This window comes from Rhinolophus ferrumequinum, chromosome 25 (assembly GCF_004115265.2).
Source record: "Rhinolophus ferrumequinum isolate MPI-CBG mRhiFer1 chromosome 25, mRhiFer1_v1.p, whole genome shotgun sequence".
NCBI classification, from domain to species: domain Eukaryota; kingdom Metazoa; phylum Chordata; class Mammalia; order Chiroptera; family Rhinolophidae; genus Rhinolophus; species Rhinolophus ferrumequinum.
Window position 1 is genome coordinate 10,783,203 of NC_046308.1, and position 21,083 is coordinate 10,804,285.

At 54.2% G+C, this 21,083-nt stretch overlaps 1 protein-coding gene across 3 annotated transcripts in view; it reads right to left on the minus strand.

Moving 5' to 3' along the window:
- The window catches only part of TESC (tescalcin), a 47,970-nt gene that overhangs the window by 674 nt on the left and 26,213 nt on the right, over positions 1-21,083 (minus strand). For 2 of the 3 annotated variants that reach the window (XM_033098406.1, XM_033098405.1), the window contains exons 3-7: positions 12,665-12,745; positions 8,111-8,250; positions 6,459-6,520; positions 6,253-6,360; positions 1,762-1,809 (exon numbers count right to left, since the gene is read on the minus strand). In XM_033098406.1, the coding sequence (XP_032954297.1) occupies positions 1,762-1,809; positions 6,253-6,360; positions 6,459-6,520; positions 8,111-8,250; positions 12,665-12,745 (439 nt within the window). Of the gene's footprint in view, positions 1-1,761; positions 1,810-6,252; positions 6,361-6,458; positions 6,521-8,039; positions 8,251-12,664; positions 12,746-21,083 lie in introns of all 3 variants that reach the window. The other variant, XR_004422128.1, reaches the window with a different exon arrangement.

Below are 21,083 nucleotides of genomic sequence, written 5' to 3' on the forward strand. Positions count from 1 at the left end.
AATGCAGTCCTCCTTGGAAGTGTAAACGGTTAAGGGCCGTGCAACTGTGAAGCTTCATTAAACCCTCAGCGTTCGTTAACAGGTCACAGCAGTTTGGTCTTTATAACCTCCCTGGTTATACGACGTCACCCATGCTCTATACAGACAAGCTCACACCCAGAAAAAGTATGATTTCCACCCAGAGACCATGTCCATGGCCACATTCCTGGTGCTGGTGCTGCGGTCCTAGTGCCCCCTGGCCGGGGCCCCAGCGGAGACCGAGGCTACCAGACCCTACTGCCACCCTACAAAGCCCCACCACCCCCGGGACTGGGTGCTTGCCAGCAGCTCCTTGGCCACTCAGGGCCCAAGAGGGACACAGACAGAGAGATAGAAGGAAGGTTGCCAATGCAGGGAGCTGGTGGGCGGTGACTTCTCACGGTCTCCCTGCTTATGTAAGAACTTCAAACTCTCAAGCTGTCACCCACAGCATCTCCAGGGACAGCCACGAGGCTGGAAATGGGGAATTCAAAGCGGCAGGGAGGCCTTGGTGCAATTCTTGCCACTGTCACACCCCCCGGTCCCCAGGCGCTCCCATCTCCTGCACCTGTTCTGGGGGTGGTGGGAGGATGCAGAGGAAACATCTGGTCAGCGGCTCTGACTTTCTTTGGGTGGACGAGACATTCCCAGGGAAAGACACCTGGACACCTAGGATGGTTCCTGCTAAATGCCAGGTGGCAACGGGCCCGTCGAGGGCACTGGTGGAGCACAGGAACGGGGGTGCTGGCTGGGCAGGAGGCCCCCAGGCACGGGCCTGGGGAGCACTAGAGGGGTGGCGGGAGGCCAGCCTCCTGGGGAACAAGGTGGTTTCTCAGGCAAAGAAAGGAAATGTAGCCTCTCTTTACCCTGATCAGCCCTGGGGAGATGTATCTGCAAAGGGCGAAGGAGACCTCTCACCTCCTTCCATCTTAGTCTCGCTGGGTCCATGCTGCCTGCCCCTTCCCCACCTGCTTCCCCTTGCACCTGCTGGTGACTGGCCAGCCAGGTCAGAGGTGTAGACTGGGAGGGGAGTGCCCAGCTGCACTGACCCCTGGGCCACCGGAGTCCCCAGCCCCACTCCAGGCCAGTTCCCCTGATCTTTTTTGTCTTTCTCACTCCCAGAAAGAGCTTGGGGACACTGCTCTTGGAGTGCTCTTGGGGCCAAGGGGCCAGGCAGAGGGCAGGGTGGGTTGGTCTCCCTGCAACGGGGTATCTGCCTATCAGAGCAGCGAGGGGTTGCTATCCCCAACCTGGAAGCTCGTTTGTAAAAGCAAAGGCCCGGCAAGGCTGAATGTCCACTAGTGGGGGCTGGAGAGTCCACAGGATAGACAGGAAGAGTGGGCAGCCACGTAAAAAGCTCCATCTAGGAGGCACAGCAGGAGAAAAGGGGCACCAGGGTGTGCTTCTGGGCAAAGCTGGTACTCGTATAGGCATAGAACATTCCAGAACCCTGGTTCCAGCTGTGAACAGGGATTGCTTCTGAGAATGCAGACTAGGGACTCATACTGGCAGAGAAATGGACTTTTCACTGTAGGCCCTTTTATACTGCTTCAATTGTTTGACCATGTGTGACTATTACTTTTGCAATACAAATAAGCAGAAACCAGTTTAAATTGTCTTAAAGGCCACTCCCAGGCGTGACCCCTTTCCACAAAGATGCCAGTCTCTTCCTGACCAGCTGGCTCCTCTGCAAGTCCCCACCGCGGCCCCACCGTGCCACTCCCTCTCCTCCCAGACACCCACCTTGAGGAAGTCGTCGAAGGTGATGCCCTCATACACCTGATCAGGCTCCTGGGGACAGAACACAGGGCAGGGTGAATGGCTTCTGCCTGGAGACTTTGTACCCGCCCCCCACCCCCAGAACACAGATGGTTGGCCTGTTTAGGTAGAGTCACCAGAAGAAGGGATCATTCTGGATTGTTCGCATCCAGCCAGCCTGAGCTCCAACGTCCCACTTTCACTGGCAGGGACAGGCTCACCAGGCACCTCCGTGCCCCCCCAGGGAGGACTGTGTGGATGAGGGTGGACAAGGGGTGGGCACAGAGGCACAGGGCTCTCCTTCCCCACACAACCATCTGCCTGCAGTTCACAGCCACACAGCCACCAATAGACTCGTCCTGCCATTTCCTGGCCCTGCTTCCTCACGACAACATTGATAAGAACCAGTTCTAGACTAATCTGAGCTCACAGACCACTAGGGAGAGGGGCATGGGGGAGAAGGGCCGGCCTGTGTGCCCAGTGAATCACTGTGACAATGTCTGGCCGTGGGGCCTCTCGCCCGCCAGGCACTGGCAGCACCAGTCTCCATCTGTGTCTTGCCTGCTCAGGGCACACAGGGGCCTCATGAGACTGTAGGTGGGTCTCCTGTCACTTTGCTGCTACTCTCAGGCTCTGGCATAACCAAGTCTCCAGAAACGTCCCCCTGCAGCGCCCTTTGTGACAGTGAAAGACCAGCCGACATCCCCATGCCCATCAAGAGAACACCCGCTAAATACACCTCGGTCGTCTCTGGTATTGATCACCATGCAGCCATTAGGAAGCGGGGAGCAACCTATACACGCCGATCCAGAACGCGCGCCAAGATATGTACACAGTGGAAAACACCCACACGAACAAGGAGCAGAAAGATGTGTGCAGACCCCGCGCGTGGATGTGGATTTTTTCCTGCACCCCTAACCAGACATCCCCGTCTGCCGCGTGGATGTGGGGGTGAGCTCGGAGAAGGAGAAAAGCCACGGCAGTTCAACTCCATTTCGTGGAAATCAAAAATAAAAGACATGCAGGTATACATTGGTATATATACATGTCTTTGAAAAAAAATTTACTGGGGGCGGGGGAGGGAATACACCCTCAAGGGTGGTTCCCTTTAGGGAGCAGGCCTGGGGCGGGTGGGAGAGGGGCAAAGAAAGACACCTCTCTCTCTACCTCCCTGGAAGTTGTCCCAACATGTCTTTAAGGAAACAGCAGGCACTCTTGAGGTGTTTGCTGCGTGCCAGGCACTGTCCCCGGGGCCTCACAAATATTATTAACATTACCACTGACTGATGGGACCCCACAACAGGCTCCCGCCTGGGCCCTGTTCTTACACCTGGTTTACAGGGACGGCCACTGAGGGACACAGAGACGAGGCTGCTTGTCCAGCTGGAGCAGCAGAGCTCCCACCAAGTGCGTGACAGGATTCTCCACCCGCTGTGGTTTCCTTTTGCTACTTTTTTTTAAAAAATACAGAACACAAATCAATATTTTTGAATTTTATAAATGCAATCAGTTCTCAGATACCTGGGCCAGCCCTGTTCCTAAGGCTCCCTGCCCTGCCAGCCCGTGGGTACTGGGAGAAGGGGAGGCCCTCTCCCTGCGGACAACACCAGGTTCCCAGGGCAACAAGGAGAGATAATTACAGACAAAGCTCCACTGGCCCGAGCTCAGGGCTGGAGGATGGGTGCCTGGTTTAAGGAAGGAAGGCAGAGGGGTTCAGGGAAGCACCCCAGGCTGACACCCCAGCCAAGCAGTCCCCACCTCAAGCCAAAGACTTTCCAGAGTACTCTAGAAAGAAATCATTGCCCCAGTCAATAACTGGCTTTGGAAGTCCATTAAAGGGGGCGGGGGCGGGCAGAGGTGATGGATCCTTTGTGGTGGGTGGCACGGGCAGAAATGTTTAGCGTCCTCAGAGGCCAGGTGGTACTGAACTGACATGGCCGCCCCTCACCTCTCGCCCGTGTGTGCACAGAGATCATCTGTTTCTTGGGCCGACGACAACACGAGAAAATACTTTAAGAGCACACAGAGGATCCATAAGTAAAGACAGCCGCTCGGGACACACAGCCGGGAAGCCGGCATCGGCTCTGAAATGCCTCCACTTCTGAGGCTCTGCAGAATTTATGCAGCGCAGCAGCTGCCAGCTGCCAACAATTTTACTACAGCAAATTAAGAAAACTGTCGCCAATTGAAACTGGAGTGGGACGGGGAGCAATTTAAAGAAGGCGAGTGTAATTAAATCAAATGGGAATTTGGCTCGACAACCGGCAGGGATCCCTGCGCTCCCTACCGAGGTCACCAGCCCTTTCTGCAATAGTTAATTTGCTGAGTGGGGTGGTTTCACCAAAGCCAGCAACCTCCTCCTGGGCTCAAGAAGCAGACAGATAAAATGCAGGCCAGAAAATGACCACAGTCTCCACCCCTAGGGGCAGGCCCCGGCCTGCCATGACCCCGAGTGACAGGCTTGGGCCATAAATGGCAAGTTCCAGCAGGAAATCACCCCTCTACGCAGGCTGTGGTGAACCCAAAGGAATAGAGGTGTACTTTCAATACACAGGAGCAAAGAAGAGAGGACGGCCTCAGGGGGGGTGCACCCGAAACCCTCAGGGGACAAAGTCCCCTGAGACAGTCCCATGCCTGCCACAGGTCCCTGGGGGCTCAGAGCTGCTGTGTCAAGGCCTTGCCGGGCTGGACCCCACCCTACAAGAGGATGTCCATCAAGCACAGTAAAGATCACCATCCTTGAACTCCAGAAAAGTGTTTCCATCTCTGAGCCTTGGTTTCCCCACCAGTAAAACCACGCTGAAAATCTATAAAGTGATATATGTGAGGTACCTACCATGTTTCCCCGAAAATAAGACCTACCTGGACCATCAGCTCTAATGCGTCTTTTGGAGCAAAAATTAATATAAGACTTGGTCTTATTTTACTATAATATAAGACCAGTTCTTATATATATCGTATTATATAAGACCTGGTCTTATATATTATATTAATTATAAATTATATTATATTATATTATTATACCCGGTCTTATATATTAAAATAAGACCAGGTCTTATATTAATTTTTGCTCCAAAAGACGCATTAGAGCTGATGGTCTGGCTAGGTCTTATTTTCGGGGAAACACGGTGGTGTAGTGCGTGCATGATCACCCTACAAGAGGAGCAAGGACATGGGGACACCTGGCCTGCCCGGAGCCTCCGGAGAGGACCGGCAGGTACCTCTACACGCCCGACAATAGTGAACACTGCTGGTGACTGACTGCTTAGACCAGAGGTGTCTAAACTGTGGCCCGCAATCCAGTTTTTATTGGCCCACAGCAAATTCCAAAAATATATTTAGTTTATTTAATAAACCAGGTGAGGCAATACGTACTTCACCTCGAGTGAGTGGCCCTGCTGTTTGTGTATTTCACCGTATATGGCCCTTGGTGAAAAACGTTGAAAAAAGTTTGGACATCCCTGGCTTAGACAGTCAAAGTCCAGTTACCATTTAGCATTTATTTCCGACCCTCTGGTTCAGCGGTTCTTCACTGGGGATGATTCTGCCCCTCCCCTCTGACGTCTGGAAACATTTTTGGTTGTCGCCACCTGGGAGGTGCGGCTGGCATCTAGTGGGGGAGGCCAGGGATGCCGCTCCACACCCTCCAGTGTCCAGGATGCGCCCCCCACCCGACAGCTCTCTGGCCCCACATGTCAGTAGTGCCAGGTGGAGAAACCCCGCTCTAACGTGCCCAGGTTCAGCACAGGCCGGGCCAGCCCAGCAGTTGAGATGACCGACTGTTTCTACACCAGCGTGACCCTGACAAGCCTCACGATGTGTCCAGCACTTGTGCTTATGCCCGAGCGGTACCCCCTGCCTTCCTCCCCTATCCCAGCTCTACCCCTGCTCGGCCTGAGTAACGGTGGTCATCTCTGAAGTGTCTCTGCTCTAACCTTCTTACATCTCTTCTGGGGCAGCCGGGGAGGGAGGGGGGATCACCCCTCCACAGCCTGCAAGCTCTGAAAGCTGAGCCCTTCTCTGTTTCATCCACATGCACCGCCCCACCTTGCCTCCTCAGGACCCCAGACCAGGCAGCCCAAAGCAGAGCTCCCTGCCGACCCTGGCTTGAGGTCACAAATCCCCTCCGAGTCACTCATTAATAAGTAAAGTGAGCCCGTGCCGTACGCTGACCAGGCCTGCCACAGTGCCAGGTGCTGCCCATGGGCCCAGGAGGCTATACACCTGGTCTATAGGCCCCAAAGCCCGGCCTGCCCTGCCTGGCACAGTTCTCCAGGGGTCGGGATTTCCGGCGGTCTCTACACGGGTCAGGAAAGCAGTGAGGGTGTCTGAGCACTGCTCTGTGCCAGGCCCGGTGACAGTGGCGAGCAGGACAGCTGTGCTCTGTCCTGTGAGGCCTTCCAGGGACAGACTATGACCAAGTCAGCAGGGGAGGTAGAGGGTAGGGTTCTGGGATCCCCCCAGGAGGGAGCTCACCATCTGCCCCACGCAGACGCTGGCTGCCTCCATCATGGCCCCGTCGGCGATGGTGCGAGCCGACTCCTTCTCAATGTGTGGGTTTCCGGAGAGCAGCTCCTCCACCACCTGCCAGCAGGGCAGAGACAAGGTGATCGTGGGCCTCCATCTGGGCCGCAGGGCGGGGAGGCGCCAGGAGCCCTGGCCGGGCAAGGAGCATACTTTACATTTCGATATTCTTCCAGGGTGATGCGGCCATCGCTGTCCGAGTCATACATGTGGAACAGAACTGGGGGACGGCAGTGGGGAGAGGGGCTCAGTCAGAGAGGTAGAAGGGGAGCCTGGTCCCCCAACCTTCCCCACTCGGAAATCTATCTCAAACTGAGCAACAGACCCCCAATAGAGAAACCTAAAAGCCAAAACCACAAGGGTCACAGGCAAAGGCCATGGGGCAGACAGACCACTTCCTGGTAGGTGACCTTGGGCAAATGACCTAACTTCTCTGAGCCTCGGTTTTACCATCTATAAAATGGGAATAACAACATGTCCTCTACATGGTACGGTAAGGGATCTGTGAGTGACAGCTGGTGGGTAAGGGCCCAGAATGCCGGGCACACTGCAAACACAGAGGGCAGTATTGTTGCCATGATGCTAAATCAGTGTTATTTCACAGTATTGTTCCTGATGGAACCCACAGGGTGGCTGTCGTCTTGGCCCTGTGGCAGGTCCTGAGCCCCACTGCCTGTATCCTAGCACCCTGGCTGATCTAAGCTGTCCCTAACAGGCATGAGGGACGTTAGCACCTCCTCAGGTCATTCCACTCTTGGTGACATCCACTTTGTTCCTTTGTTGTCATCACCAGTACCTCACCACCAGCAGAAGCATCCTCTCTGCCCCTCGGCTCGGCCTCAGGGAGCCTCAAGCTCATGAAGTCCCCTGCCCTGATTTGTCCAGCACTGACCAGAGGCCCTGCACTGTGCAAAGTGCAGCCAACATCCTTTCCTCTCACCCTCACGTGACCCTATGAGCCCATTTCTCAGACTAGGCTGTCGAAACTCGGAGAAGTTAAGGCGTTTGCTCATAGCCACCTTGTTAAGGAAGAGGAAACCAGGGGTTTGGACCCGAGTCTGTCTGATTCCACGGCTCCCATGACCCCAGACCTGGCCCTCCCTTGGTCTGGAGGCCTTGGGACACCCAGCTGGGGCAGTTCCCACCAGCCCTCACGTACCCAGTCCAGAGCTAAATGCAGCCCAGCCCCCCTGTTTCCATTCTCCTGCTGACCAGTCTGCCTCGGGGTGGGGTAGAGAGGGAAGTCAGCAGTCATGGGAAAGTCCAGGGTAAGGGAGATGGGACGCCGGCCACCCTGGCCGGCCTGGGTCCCAGCCAAGCGCACTCCACGGACCAGAGGCAGGAGGAGGCGCTACCGGGACAGGTCCCCCAGGGCCCCGCACAGGCCATCTGGGAACCTGCGCACCGCGGCAGTTCGTGGACGAGGGAAGAAACACGCTTTCAGGGAACACGTCCTGTGTGGCAAGGACTCTGCCTGTGTCATCTCATCGAGCCTGGAAACCAGCCCTGGGTTCACAATCGGTACCCTCACATTCCGGTTCAAGGTCGCACAGCTGCTTCGTCCAGAAGCCAGATGTTTGAAGCAAGGGCCTTGTACTTCTCACATCGCCCGCAGCCCCCTTCCGTTCCCAGAAAACCACTAGCTGCTGAGGGGTGTCCCTGAGGAGGCCCCCATGGGACGACTCTGGAGGAGAGAGACGCCCACGGCGACCTGCGCAAGGGGTGTCCCTGGGACTGACCTCCCAAGGGGTGGGGCTGGTGTCCTCGGCCCTCCCCACCCTCCAGCTGCCAAACGGGGAGGGGCACGCACATCGCAGCTTCTCTCGGCGGCACAGCTGCACCTGGTCCTCGTCCATGGTGGTGTCGATGGGCTGGAAGTAGGCCATGATGGTCAGAAAGTCCTCGAAGTTGATCTCGTCGGCCAGGCCGCTGGGCCCCTTGCGCAGGTTCCTTTGGGAGCAGCGAGGGGGTGTTGGAAATGCATTACCTGGATCTCCTCCTTTCACTGCCAACAGCTCAGAGAACTCAGCCCTTCTGGACACACAATTTGCCCACAATGGCTGTGCTAGCCTTGGGTTCTGTTCCACAATGACCAGCTCTTGGGGACACCGGGGACCCGAGAGGTTCAGCCCAGCCCCTGGTGGCCCTCCCAGAGCTCATCGCCCCAGGGCTGGGAGGACACAGACCACTGCCCAGCCCTTGGTGAGGGCTGGGATGCAGGGCTGCCTGGGTGTGTGGGACGGTGCACAGAGGTGGGCGCTCATACATGGGGAAACCGAGGTACCATGCAACCTAGTAACTCTCTGAGGTCCATCTCCTGACCTTTTCCTTTAGATTGGGGTCGGCAAACTGCAGCCCATGGGCCACACATATCCCGCCTGCCACCGATTTTTGTTTTTAAATGGTTGAAAAATATTTAGGGGGGAAAAAGAACCCAAAAGAATAACAGCATTTCATGACAAGTGCCAATTACATGAAATTCACATTTCAGAGTCCGTAATTAAAGTTTTATTGGCACACAGCCACGCCCACTCATTTACGTATCATCTGTGGCGGCTTTCCTGCTACAGAGGCTGTCGAGCACTTGTGACAGAGACCACGTGACCCGCATAGCCTAAAATATTTATTCTCTGGCCCTTTTACAGAAAAAGCTTGCCGACTCTTGCTCTCTACCAGCTGTTTGACACTCTAGTGCTGTGATCAGCAGCAAGTAGCTCCGAGTAATTTGTTTGTTTACTACCCAAGTGTGTGAAGTCCATCAATGATTTCAGGGTTTTTTTGTGTGATTTTTTTTAAATCAGGGCAGGTTTGAGGTTGTCCCTATCTGTGTGCTTTTCTGAAGGGGCAAGAAAGGGCTCGTGTTCCAGGCAGGGCTCGGGGGAGCGTACACAACGCTGGGTCACACAGTGGGTGCTCAGCAAACGTGCATGAGGAACACGCCTGGCAAGTCCTGGCACAGGATAGGTGTTGAGACAACAGCTTGGAGACGACCCCACCCCAACACAGCCTCCTGACCCACCGCCGCCAAACCCTCACCACTGACTGGCTTCCAACGCCTCAGTCTGATGGCAAAGGGGCAGGTTGCCATCAGGCTGACAGGCTGAGGGTGCCCCACCCTCATTGCACGTCCTTGCAAAGGGGCAGTTCTCCAGCTGGCCCGGGATGACTCATCGTTTAGGGTTAGCACTTAATATTTACTTGGGTCCCACCCAGGTCATGACTGTTCCTCTGTTTAAAAGACTATATGGTTCTGTCTTTAGGGCCCATCTACTCTCTTTGATACCAACTACCCCCGAAGCGTGCACTTCACGCTTCACAGATCTCGCTACTCCCCAATATTCCGTTCCAGGAGATTTTCCAGAAAGAGGTAGATTCTAAGCCTGGAATAGGGACGGTGGATTGTGAACCTACAAATCTGAGAGAGGACACGAGATCTTCCCCCCAGACTCAGGAAGCCCAGTCTTTGAGCCTTTTTCTAATTCTCCCCCTTAATCTTTTATCAAGCTTCCCACTGCTCCTCCCGACGGATTCTTAATAATCTCAGGGGTACAGAGCAAATGTACAGGGCATAAAAATAGCCCCTGGAATTATCGGGCCCCTTGCAGGCACTTCTTATTGAGTGAGGTTGGCTCACTGGTCCTTCCCAAGTGGCTAAAGCTGCAGGGCGTAAGATTAGCTCCAGGGAAACGGGACCGGCCTGGGGACAGCGGGCTGTCCTTCTCAGAGAAGGTCGAGACCCAGGCACCTTCGCCATCAGGACCCGATTCTGAGGAAGGGGTCCCTTCCCCTCCTAGTGCCCCTGGGAGGTCCACACAGATGAACATCATGGTCTCTAAAGGCAACGAGAGTACATAAGCTGAGGAAACCCAGACCCAGCACCTGCAGCCAGACCCACCTGCTCTCCACTCCTATTTCCTAAGTGGGGCACCCAAGGCCAGGGTCAGTGGATGGAAGAATGGGGGCTCCATTCAAATCTGCCACCCCGCTCAAGAACAGGGCAGCTCTCAACTGTGTTTGCAAAGATGCCAACTTAGCACAAAACTGTCTCGTCCTTAACTTTCCGATGATCCTGTAAAGAAGGCATGGAGCTCCTGGACATGGGGACAGATGCTGCTCAAACTGCCTCCGAGACAAGCTCCGGGGCTCACTGTTCTGTTCCCGGAGGGGCTGGGGAAGCAAAGCTGAGACTGGTATTTCTTGAAAGTCTCCGGCACCCCTCGGAGGGCCTCCCTCGCCTCCTTGTCAGAACTCCCAAGGAGCCTTTTGGAAACACGCCATCCACACACAGGTACACACACGCTTCTCACATCAGGCGCCTCCCAGGCTCTGGTCACTCTTGACCTTCTTCTTGTGATGCCTCCAACTCTTGTCCCCAACAGCCTATGTCAGCTCCACACCAAGGGCTGTGTCTCCCGCCCTGGCACCTCCCTTCTCTCCCCTCCTGCACTGGCCCACTGCCCACCAAAGAGGGCACCTCAGGAAGAACCAGGATTAAAAAGGAGGTGAGGGTGGGGGGTGCAGAATTCTTCTCCCATCTTCACCACTGACTGTGCGACTTCATACCTTCTGCCTTTGGCAAATGTGACCATTTGCCATGAAGATTGCTGGGGTCCTGGCTCTGTCACCTCCCCAGGTGTCTCAAAGCCACCCATTGTTCACCACCTCCACTCAGCAGCCCTGCCTCCAGCCTAGGGAACCACGACAGCCCCACCCCCGGCCTCTGTCCCCTACAGCCCTCTGGCAGCCACAGTGACGTCACCTCTGCAAAACACAAACCTGATTCACGCTCCACACCGTACCTTAAAACCCATCAGTGCCCTCCACTGCTGCTGCCTGGTTGAAGTTAAGACCCCTCTTGCTGGTCTAGGGGTGGCGTGATGCAGCCCTGCCCTCCCCACACCTCTCACGATGCCCGGCCTCTCTGTACTCCAGCCAGGCCTCTCTGCCCCTCAGACTAGCTGTACCTCTGGGCCTTTGCACGTGCAGTTCTATTCTCTTGAAGCACCTTTTCTCTCTGCTTTGCCTAGTTAACTCCTGGTCACTCTCTCCTCAGGTCTCCCCCACAGGCCCTGCAGGACTCTGCATCTTCTGGGTCAGCCTGGGGACTCCATGCCCATCTATGAGTAGTTGAGGCTCAGGAAGGCTCAGAGCCTTGCACCGGCCCCCCTACCCCTGGCACAATCACGGTCGAGTAGTTCAGGCTCACACAACTTGAAACGGGTCAGGGAAGTCCTCACCCATCTTATGGCCATCACGGTCCCACTCCCTTCCTTCCTCTTTCTGCCCGTTCTCCCTGTGTGTCAGCGATCTCTGCAGATATAGGGTGTCAGGCCTGGGGAGGGCGTACCCACCCCTGCCGCCTGACAGAACCTCAGATTCAGTGCCTCCTCCGGTCACATGAGTCTTTCAACTCCAACAACCCTGGTCATTTGGTGGCATGAGCTCTGGTCTGAGCCCCAGCTCTAGGGCACTGACCAAAGTGCACCACCACTCTGTGCCTCAGTTTCCCTGTCTGTAAGCCAGGGAGATGCGCATAATGATAGCTAACCTAGTGCTTCCGTAAGCATTATCTCAGTGTACCCTCACAGCAACCCCACGAGGCAGATGCTGTTATTACCTCCATTCAATAAATAAGGAAACTGAAGCAGCCTCCAAGATGGCCCCCAAGGATCCCTGCCTCCTGGTAGTCACGCTTCTGCTCAGTCCCCTTTTCAAGAGTGGGGTGACCTAGTGACTCACTTCTAATGAAGAGAACACAGCAGAAGTGATGGAATATCCCTCGTGAGAGTAGGTTACAAAAAGACAGTGGCTTCCACCTTCACTGCCCAATCTCTCTCCCTCTCTCTCATTCAGACGTCTCACCCTGAGGGAAGCCAGCAGCTGCCATGTGTGAGTAGCCCCATGGGGAGGTCCCTGAGATGCCATCTGCCAATAGCCACATGAGTGAGCTTGGAGGCACAGCTTCCCCCGTCGAGCCTTCAGATGACTGCAGCCCCAGCTGACCCTGAGCCCGAGAACCCAAATAGTTTGCACCCAGATCCCTGATCTACAGAAACGGTGAGATAATAAATAATCATTGTTTTAAACTGCTAAGTTTTGTGATCATTTGTTACGCAGCCACAGCTAACTGATACAAAGGCCTAGAGGGATTGAGTGAGCTGCCCAAAAGACCCAGCTACGAAATCAGACCTGTCTGACCCAAGTCTGTGCTCATAGCTCCTACCCAGCACAGACCCCTCCTCTTCTCTGCACCAGCTCGAGGGGGTGTTCTGAGCACAAAGGGGTTGTGAGAAATTACAAGGGCAAAATGCTCCCAGAAGGACAAAGTCAACGGTCATCAGACGGCTCCAGGACGAGGACCCACCTGTTGTCGAAGAAGGCACGGATGATTTTGGATCGGATGGGGTTGAGCTCCAGATCCGGGACATTGTTGAAGTTCTCCTTGCTGGGTTCCAGGAAGGAGAAGCACCGGGAAAAGGGGGAGGAAAGAAAGCAGATGTCAGACGGCACCTTCACCACTTGTCGGGCTGTATTATTATTTTTTTTATCCCTAGCAGGCCCCACGAGAAGAGTTCAGAGCTTAGAGACCCGACTGGAATCGGCTGCCCTGAGCTGCCTTCTCCTCTAACCTTTGGACTGGAAGGAACAGGGAGGTTTGGGGGCTCAAAGATGCTTCGGGGAATCCGATAAATGTCCTGGAAATTCACCTGCAGGAAAATGCAAAGACACAACAATTGCATCCCATTCCAAGGGGTCAAAGACCACGGAGGCCCATCGTAGCCCCCAGGTAGGGAAACCTTGCTTTGGCCATTGTGGAATCAGAGCAGCAGGTTGCTGGCTTGGAGATTTGGAAAACAGTCTGGCAGGTCACCAACGGGTGAAATGTAGTTACCATGTGACTCGGTGATTCGACTTCTAGGTGAATACCCAAGAGAAATGAAAACGTGTGTCTATGTAAAAACGTGTGCATGAACGTCCATAGCAGCGTTATTCATACCTGCCATAAAGTGGAAACACCCCAGATGTCTGTCAACTGATAAATAGATAAATAAAATGGAGTCTATCCATACAATGGTATATGGTTCATCCATAAAAAGGAATGAAATACGGATAAATTCTGCAACACAGATGAAACCTGAAAACATGATGCTACCTGAAAGAAGCCAGACACAAAAGGCTACGTAAGATGATTTCATTTATGTGAAGTGTCCAGAATAGGGAAACCCATAGAGACTGAAAGTAGATTAGTGGTTACGGGGGGCTGGGGGGGGTTGGGGGAGTGATAGCTTAGGGTACAGGTTTCTTTGGGGGATGACGAAAATGTCTACAAATTGACTGGTGCTGGATGCTTAACTTTGTGGAAATACTAAACGCCACTGAATTATACATTTTAATGGGTGAGCTGAAGACTGTGTGAATTTTGTTTCAGCAAAACTGATAAAAAAATTAATAAAGATGCTGACTTGGGACAGGAAAGGTGACTCAAACACTCTGGGCACAGGTGTTGGTGGGGCCTTGAGGCTATGGATTTGCTGACAGGGAGGCAGGTACGTCTCTCACCTACCTGACCTTCCCACATAAGGCCGTCCTTTGTTCTCAGAATCTGCTTCCTGCTTACTTTTTTTCTTCTGCTCTGTGGACTTCTATGGGCAGTGGCCTTGGAAGAGACCCAGGGCACAGGCCGGTAATCGCGGGGAACAAGGAGGCACGCCCAGGCAGGGAAGTAGAAGGATATCAGCTACTTTAAACAAGAATGTCCAGGGGTGGGATATGCCTCAGAGTCAGGACTCAGAACTAGAAGAAATCCATGCTGGGAGGGCGGAAGTGGCACATACACGGAGAATTCAGCCCTGTTTGAGTTGAAAGGTTCCATAAACACAGGGCTGGCTCCTATCCTGCCTCCACCTTACAGAGAGGACCCAGCCCCAGGCCTGGACAACCTCTGTGTTCCCTGCCTCCTGTGCTTCTTCCGGGCTCTCTCTTACCCAGCACTCTCAGCTTGGCTTGCTTTCGGCCCTGGCAAAACTCAGGAGCCGGCGTCAGTGGACCCCCACATTTTAGATTCATGAGAGCCCAGTTCTGAAGAAGGGGGCACACTCAGAACAGGTGGCCTGAAGTGATCGAATATTACTCGGCCATAAAGAGGAACGCAGTACTGACAGGTGCCACAGCTGTCAGTACTGACAGGTGCCACAGCTGTCAGCGTACAGATGCACTTGGAAAACATCACGCTAAGTGAAAGCAGCTGGGAACCGAAAGTCACGTATTATGTGACCACATATTCTATGACTCAGCTTATACCCAATGTCCACAGGGAACTTCATGGAGACAGAAAGCAAATCGGTGTTTGCCAGGGACTGGGGCTGACGGCTAATAAATACAGCATTTCTTTTGGGGGTGGTGACAAAAATGTTCTAAGATTAACTGTATACTTAAAATGGGTGAATTGTATAATATGTGAATGACGTCTCAATAAAGCTGTCAAAATAGTTCCCTAAAATCTTTGAAAAACAAAACAAAACAAAACAAAAACCCCTGCATGACGACTCCACTTATGGGAAAAACAAAAACCGATGACATTTAACCGATGACAAAAACTGAGGACACTGCAAAAGCTGGGAGTCGGGATAATGGCTAATTCTCCTCGGGGATGGGGACTAGGAGGGAGCGTGACGGGGTCTGGGGGTCCCAGAATGGTCTGGGTGTGGGGTCCTGGTGTGTTCAGTCTGTGCAAGGCCATCTCACTGTCACCTGTCACTTTTCTCTGTGCCTGGCATTCTCCCCACGGCACTAGCCCGGCCCAGCCATTCCCCCCGCTTTCTCCTCATAACACAGGAGGAAACAGACAGAATGCCCGGGCCCCCTGGACGGGAACCAGTGGAGTTAAAGGCGCCACGTGGAGCTTGAGAGGGAATGTTGGGAGAACAGAAAGGAAGCAACCGGCTGCTATGAGCCTCGTGAGCCCATGAGACCTCAAGCCCTCTCTGGCTTTCTTTGGCCAGGGAGCCATGGCTCCTGCTAACCCTTTCCCAGCCTCAGTTTCCTCCTCTCCTATCGGAAGGGATGTGAAGGCAAGCACACCCGGGGCTGGTTAAGCTCTGCCGCTGACCAGGCACCGGGCGAGCCACAGCCACGTCTCTGGATTTCTCACCTGTAAAATGGGCGCAGTGGAAATACCCGGGTAATATCACGGGGTTAATGAGATGATTCAATGAGTCGGGATGATGGCTAATTCTCCCGTAATATAATAATATAGTAGAGATAAATAATATAATATAGATAAATGCCCGTAAGATACTTAGCATACTGCCTGACTGTGAGCTCTCGATTTTAAAATAATAATAATAATAATAATAATAATAATAGCTGTAACCCTCTATGTACGCCCAAGCTGTCAGGTCCTGTTCTAAGAGCTTTACATTATTATCCTATAAGGTAGGAATTTATCTCCATCATAAAGATGGGGAAACCGAGGCAGGGAGGTGGAGAAACTTCCTACTCCTGAGAATGATACCAACTGACTTAGGGGGCACGCAGAAGCCCCGGCGACAGCAATTACGCATGAGCGTCAGGACCGGCCGGCTGGTCCTCAGGGACACTCCTAACTATTTGCCAACCTCCCTTCCCAAAAAGTTGGGCTCAGGCCTTGCGTCCAGAGCCTGGGAAAGGCTAGCCGCCGTTCAACATTCCATAAAAGTTGGTTTCGGTCTTATTTTCTTTCCTCCCCACCTGCCCCTCAGGTGCCACTGGGCTGGTTAGACCTGCTCAGAGGAAGGTATCTGAGCCATGGGAACAGGTGACTGCTGTCAGGCCAGAGCCGACTCGGTGGCCAGCAAGGGAGGTTCACCCACAAGGGCTCCAGAGACACACAGCTTCCACGCCTTCCCCAGGAGCTGGAGCCCTGGGGTTTCGCAGTTTCCCTCTCACACCCCAAGGGCTTTCTCTGTGCCCAGCTGTGCTAAGTGCCCTACCACGTTTAATCGCCCACATGTGCCCACGATCCCCAGGGTAGAGGCGAGAAAATGAGGTCCAGAGAGGTGTGGGGACGAAGCCACAGTCACACAGCTAGTAGAGGAGCTTCGACTCCGGTTCTGACTGCGCCGAGCACTTCCTCGTACTCGCTACTTCCTTCTGGTTGTACAGTTTTAAAGAGAGAGAGAATGACAGTGATCTTCGTGGGGCATCTGTTCTCACCCAGCCCCCAGAGGCCCCATCCGGGACTCAGAAAGAGGGCTAGACAAGCATCCGGCCTGCAAGGGAAGGACAAGACTAAAAAAATCCACAGAGGGCAGGCCCGGCTCTTCCTCAAGCCTCACGGTGTGGGTTGGTTTCCAGCGGCTTTGAGGTTCAGCTCAACTGCAAAGTTCTCTCTTCGGGTTTTGGGCTTGGGGCTGGCGCCCCTCCCCCGCCACACACCACCACCACCACCACCACCACCACCACCACCACCACCAGGGACCCCTGACGCCGGAGTTGACACAGAGGTCACACGTTCTCAGCCTAGAACTGCAGACTCCCTGCTCTCCGCTGGTCCAGAGTCCCCTGCAGCACCGAGAAAGCCACTGGGGTCTTTGCAACACAGGCCGACCCCCCTGCACTCATTGGTTCACTTTTGACGTTTCCCACACGGGGTGGTGGGATATTAAACAGTGGGGACACTGGGGCCCCATAGGGGCTCGTAAAGGAGGGACTGCGTCTCATTTAGCATGTGCCTTCCCAGGCGATGGTGAGCTGCTCAGTGTGTTCCCGGGACCAGCAGCATTACCTGGGCGAGAAATGCAGTCGTGGTCGGCCCCAGATCTGCTTCCTCTGAACCCGCCTTTGAACACGATCCCCAGGAGATTCGTGTGCTCGTTAATGTTTGAGAAGCACTGGCTTCTTGACTTCAATCCTAGGAATGCCCTCCCTCACCTCACCAGACGGTTCTCCCACCCACACGCTTCTGCACAAAAATTGCTGGCAAGAGAGCCGGGCCCCCCCAGGCCCCCAGCCCCCCGGTAAATGTCTCTTTCAAAAGCGGGGGCGGCATTCCTCCGGCCACTCCTCTCCTCACACATGTTCTCTTCCCCTCATAACTGCTCATGCCTGAGCCCGGTGGTCCTCCCAACACCAGTCAATTATGACGGAGGGAGCGACAAGTATTGCAGCACCTTCCACGTGCGCGGCACAGCGCTGGTGCTGGCTTCAGCAGCGAACGGGACAGACATATCCCTCCTGGGGTCCTAGACATGGAGAACGGGGTGTCTCAGGCAGCGGCAAGCACACTGCAGGCCAGCTGAGCAGGGACGGGACAAGGGACTGCAGGGAGCTGCTCAAAGTCTCCGTGGGGCGGTCAGGAAAGACTTCGTGGCGAAGGTGACCCGTGAGCAGAGTCCTCAACCCCGGGGGGGACACTTGGTGATGTCGGGAGGCATTTTGAGTTGTTATACTGGGAGTGGGTGCCGCTGGCATCTGGTGGGTGGGGGCCAGGGATGCTGCTGAACCCCACACACTTACCTGACTGCACCCCCCGCTCTCCCAGAAGTCTCCAGCCCCAAGTGCCAATGGAAACTCTGCTGCAGGGAAAAGCATTCTAGACAGATGGAACAGTGTATGCTAGAGCTCTGAGGCGGGAACAACAAGAACATCCGCGTGGCTGGAGCAAACAGCAGACGGTCAGAGGGGTAGCGGGCCCCTCGCACAGGGACCTGCGGACACGCAGTGCTGTCGGTGGCCCCGACTTTATTTTTCTTGGCAAGGTGGGACGTTCTGAGCAGAGAAGTGCCATTTTAACAGGATCCGGGACACTACTGTGTCAGTACCATAGGTGGGGCTGTGGGCACAGAAGCAGGGGGCCCCCGGACAGAGGCTCCTGCCATAACCCCAGTAGGAGATGAAGGCCGCCCTACTGGGACGTCTGGGAGGACAGTAAGTGGGAGATGCCTTCTGGACATCAACTGGTTGGGTAGTTGCTACGAGTCTGGAGTTCAGAGGTGATGTCCTGGCCGAGGCAGGAGTTTGGGAATTAACATCCAGGTGGCATCTCTAACCATGAATGAGTATTTTATCTCAAGTCCTTGTTATGGCCAAGACAACCCTCTGTGATCTGCCCCCGACTCTCCAGTTGTCCTGTCACCACTCTGGCTGACAAGGCTCGGTCCCCTCTCCCGCCTGTGCACTTGCAGTCCCCTCTGCTCTGAGCTCCCTTCCCTCTTCTCTCCACATCCCGGCTCCTTCTCTCCATTCTGCTCTCAGCGCTACGTGCCCGCCTCAGAGGCATATTCACTGACCACCTATTCCAAGGCCCTTCCCCCCACGGTGGTCCCTCACTGGCCCCTGTTTCTTTATCATGATATATAATGAACTTGCTTCTCTGCTAGTCACCATTCTGGCCCCACCCCCCCACCCCAAAACACACACAACCCTAGAACAGAAGCCCCCCACAAGGGGCGGGGGGAGCCTCACTTTCACTCACCACATCAGAGCTAGAACCTGCCACGAAGGCCCTTACCGCCTGCTTTTAAAAGCAAGGACTGAGCCAGGCTTAACTCTGGGGAAAGAATCTTTGTAAAGAAATGGTATGTGTGTTCTTGCTAATAAATCTAAGACCATTGAAAAAGCGTCTTCCTGCTTCAGGGACATCTTAGCACCTTTTCACACCAAACTGACTTTGCTGCCTCCTTGCCATACCTGCCCCCACACCCTCCTGAGCAGGTGTGACAGTCCTGACAGTGCATACACACCCACTGCTTCCTGGGCAGCTTTACAAGTGACTGTCGGTTTTTCTTCTTTAAATAAATGTGCAGCACTCGAGCTGAGGCTTTCACGGGAGGACTCGTTCACTTTTGGAACGCATTAAACACTAACAGTGAAACAGCCTGGTGATCTAGACAGGGCCTCAACTCTCCCTGTTGTGAGTCCTTCTAAATAAAGCCGCACATTTCTAGCCATTTGACAGGTGAAAAGCAAAGTGGCTGGGTTAACAAGTGACTGGATTTGGAGAAAAAGATGACTGTGATCGTGATCGCAGCAGGTTGGGGCTCCAGCTTGTCTGTCAGCCAGCTCTGCGGTGAGCCCTTCATGTAAGTGGGGTAGTGGTGTGACCTTCAGAGGGGTTCCGAGAACCTCAAGACCGTGCATTTAGCCCAGGGCCTGGCACATGTCACCACTCAGCTCGGGCTCCCATAACACTCACGGCCCGTGCGCTAACCTCTGACTCCACAAAGCAATGGGAGGTGCAGAGGGACACAACACAGGCCTTGGGGGGATGACATTCTGCTGGGCGCTGGGGGTGGCCTGTCAGAACTCTGCTCTGCCCTTTGGTGGCCATGAGCCACGAACACCGCTTCCTTCTTCTTCCCGGACATGCACATCTGTGGTTGTGTTATCCCAGGAATCACTCCATACGGGGTGGCTTGACGAGCCTAAAAATGTTTCTGTAACACGTAGCCCTATCTAATCAGGCCTCCTCCCGGCCTGCATCTCTATGTTTGAAATATTCCACCGTCTAATTTTGGGCGTGGGTGAGCCTGCCAGGGCGCTATCGGGAAGTAAAATGTTCTTTTTAAGTCACCAGTTAAAGGGCCCAATGAAAGACAGAACAAGTGCAAGAAGCCATTCTTGCCTTTTCTCCACAATTAGTACCTTTTAATGGGTTTGTGTACCGAGGGGCCCCTTTGTCAGAAGGAAATCCTTTGAGGACAGACGTCTCTGCACAGTAAATGTGTCAGATGGCCTTTGTCTATGCAAGCATTCCCCCAAGAGACCTCAGATCTCAGCGCTTTGTGGTCAGGGTGGATTCAGGTTTTGGGGGCCCTGAAACATATATAATTTGGGGGGCTCTCTTAAAGAAAAAGAATGCAGCACTATGAATTTTTTTAAAATCAGGTGCTGGGCCACAAGGAACCCATGCAGAGGGGACCCTGAGGCCCTGGCTTTAAAGACCTCAGGGGAAACCCACCCCTGATCGTCCTTACAAGATTCTCAGAAAGAGCGGTTACCTGACCGAACAAGGGTAGGAAATTGCGGGTTAAAATGAAAATCAGTTTTGGCAGTTTTCACCCTGTGAGATTTTTTTTTAAAGCTATATTCAATTTATAAAAGTCACAAATTCCGAATCCCAATTCTTTGTTAAGCTTTTAAATGCAACTTACAAATCTTAGTATGTACAAAGCCTGCAGGTCACTTTCAAGAGCCTTCTGCACTTGAGATATTCAAAAACTCCCCTGTGGGGTCCTAATATGCTCTCGGGCACCTTGCTCCTCTGAGAGGGAGGGTGCGAGGGAACTGGGGTGCTGGGGGCCACTCTGGGGGACCCTAGTCAACAACTTTCTTATGGGGCAAACGTCCCCCTAACCCAGCCAGCTTCCAAACGCTAAAGAAATGAATCCATTTCCTGCTCCAAAACCCCAGCATGACCCAGGCCCCCTGAATGTGACCGGTGATCAGAGAGAGTGAAGGCCTGGCCTGGGGTCACTCAGGAAACCCCTGGCAGAGTGGGAACAGCACTGGGGACCAGATCACAGTCCACGGCTGCTCATTCCTTCTGCCCTGGGAGGATGGACAGGAAAGCCCAGGGTGCCTGAAAAGCTGCCCCATCTCCCTACCCCAGGCCCCAGAGGGCGGGTGAGAATTAGGCAAACCAGTTCCGGGAGACAGGGAGGAGGCCCTTCCTGCAGGCCTGTTTGCATAAGACCTGTGGTCAGTCCACGTCCTTCCGACAGGCGTCAGCTGGCTGTCACAGCGTGCAGCTGACCTCCCAGCAGGGGCTGCACTGATGAGAACTACACGCCCCCTCCCCAGAG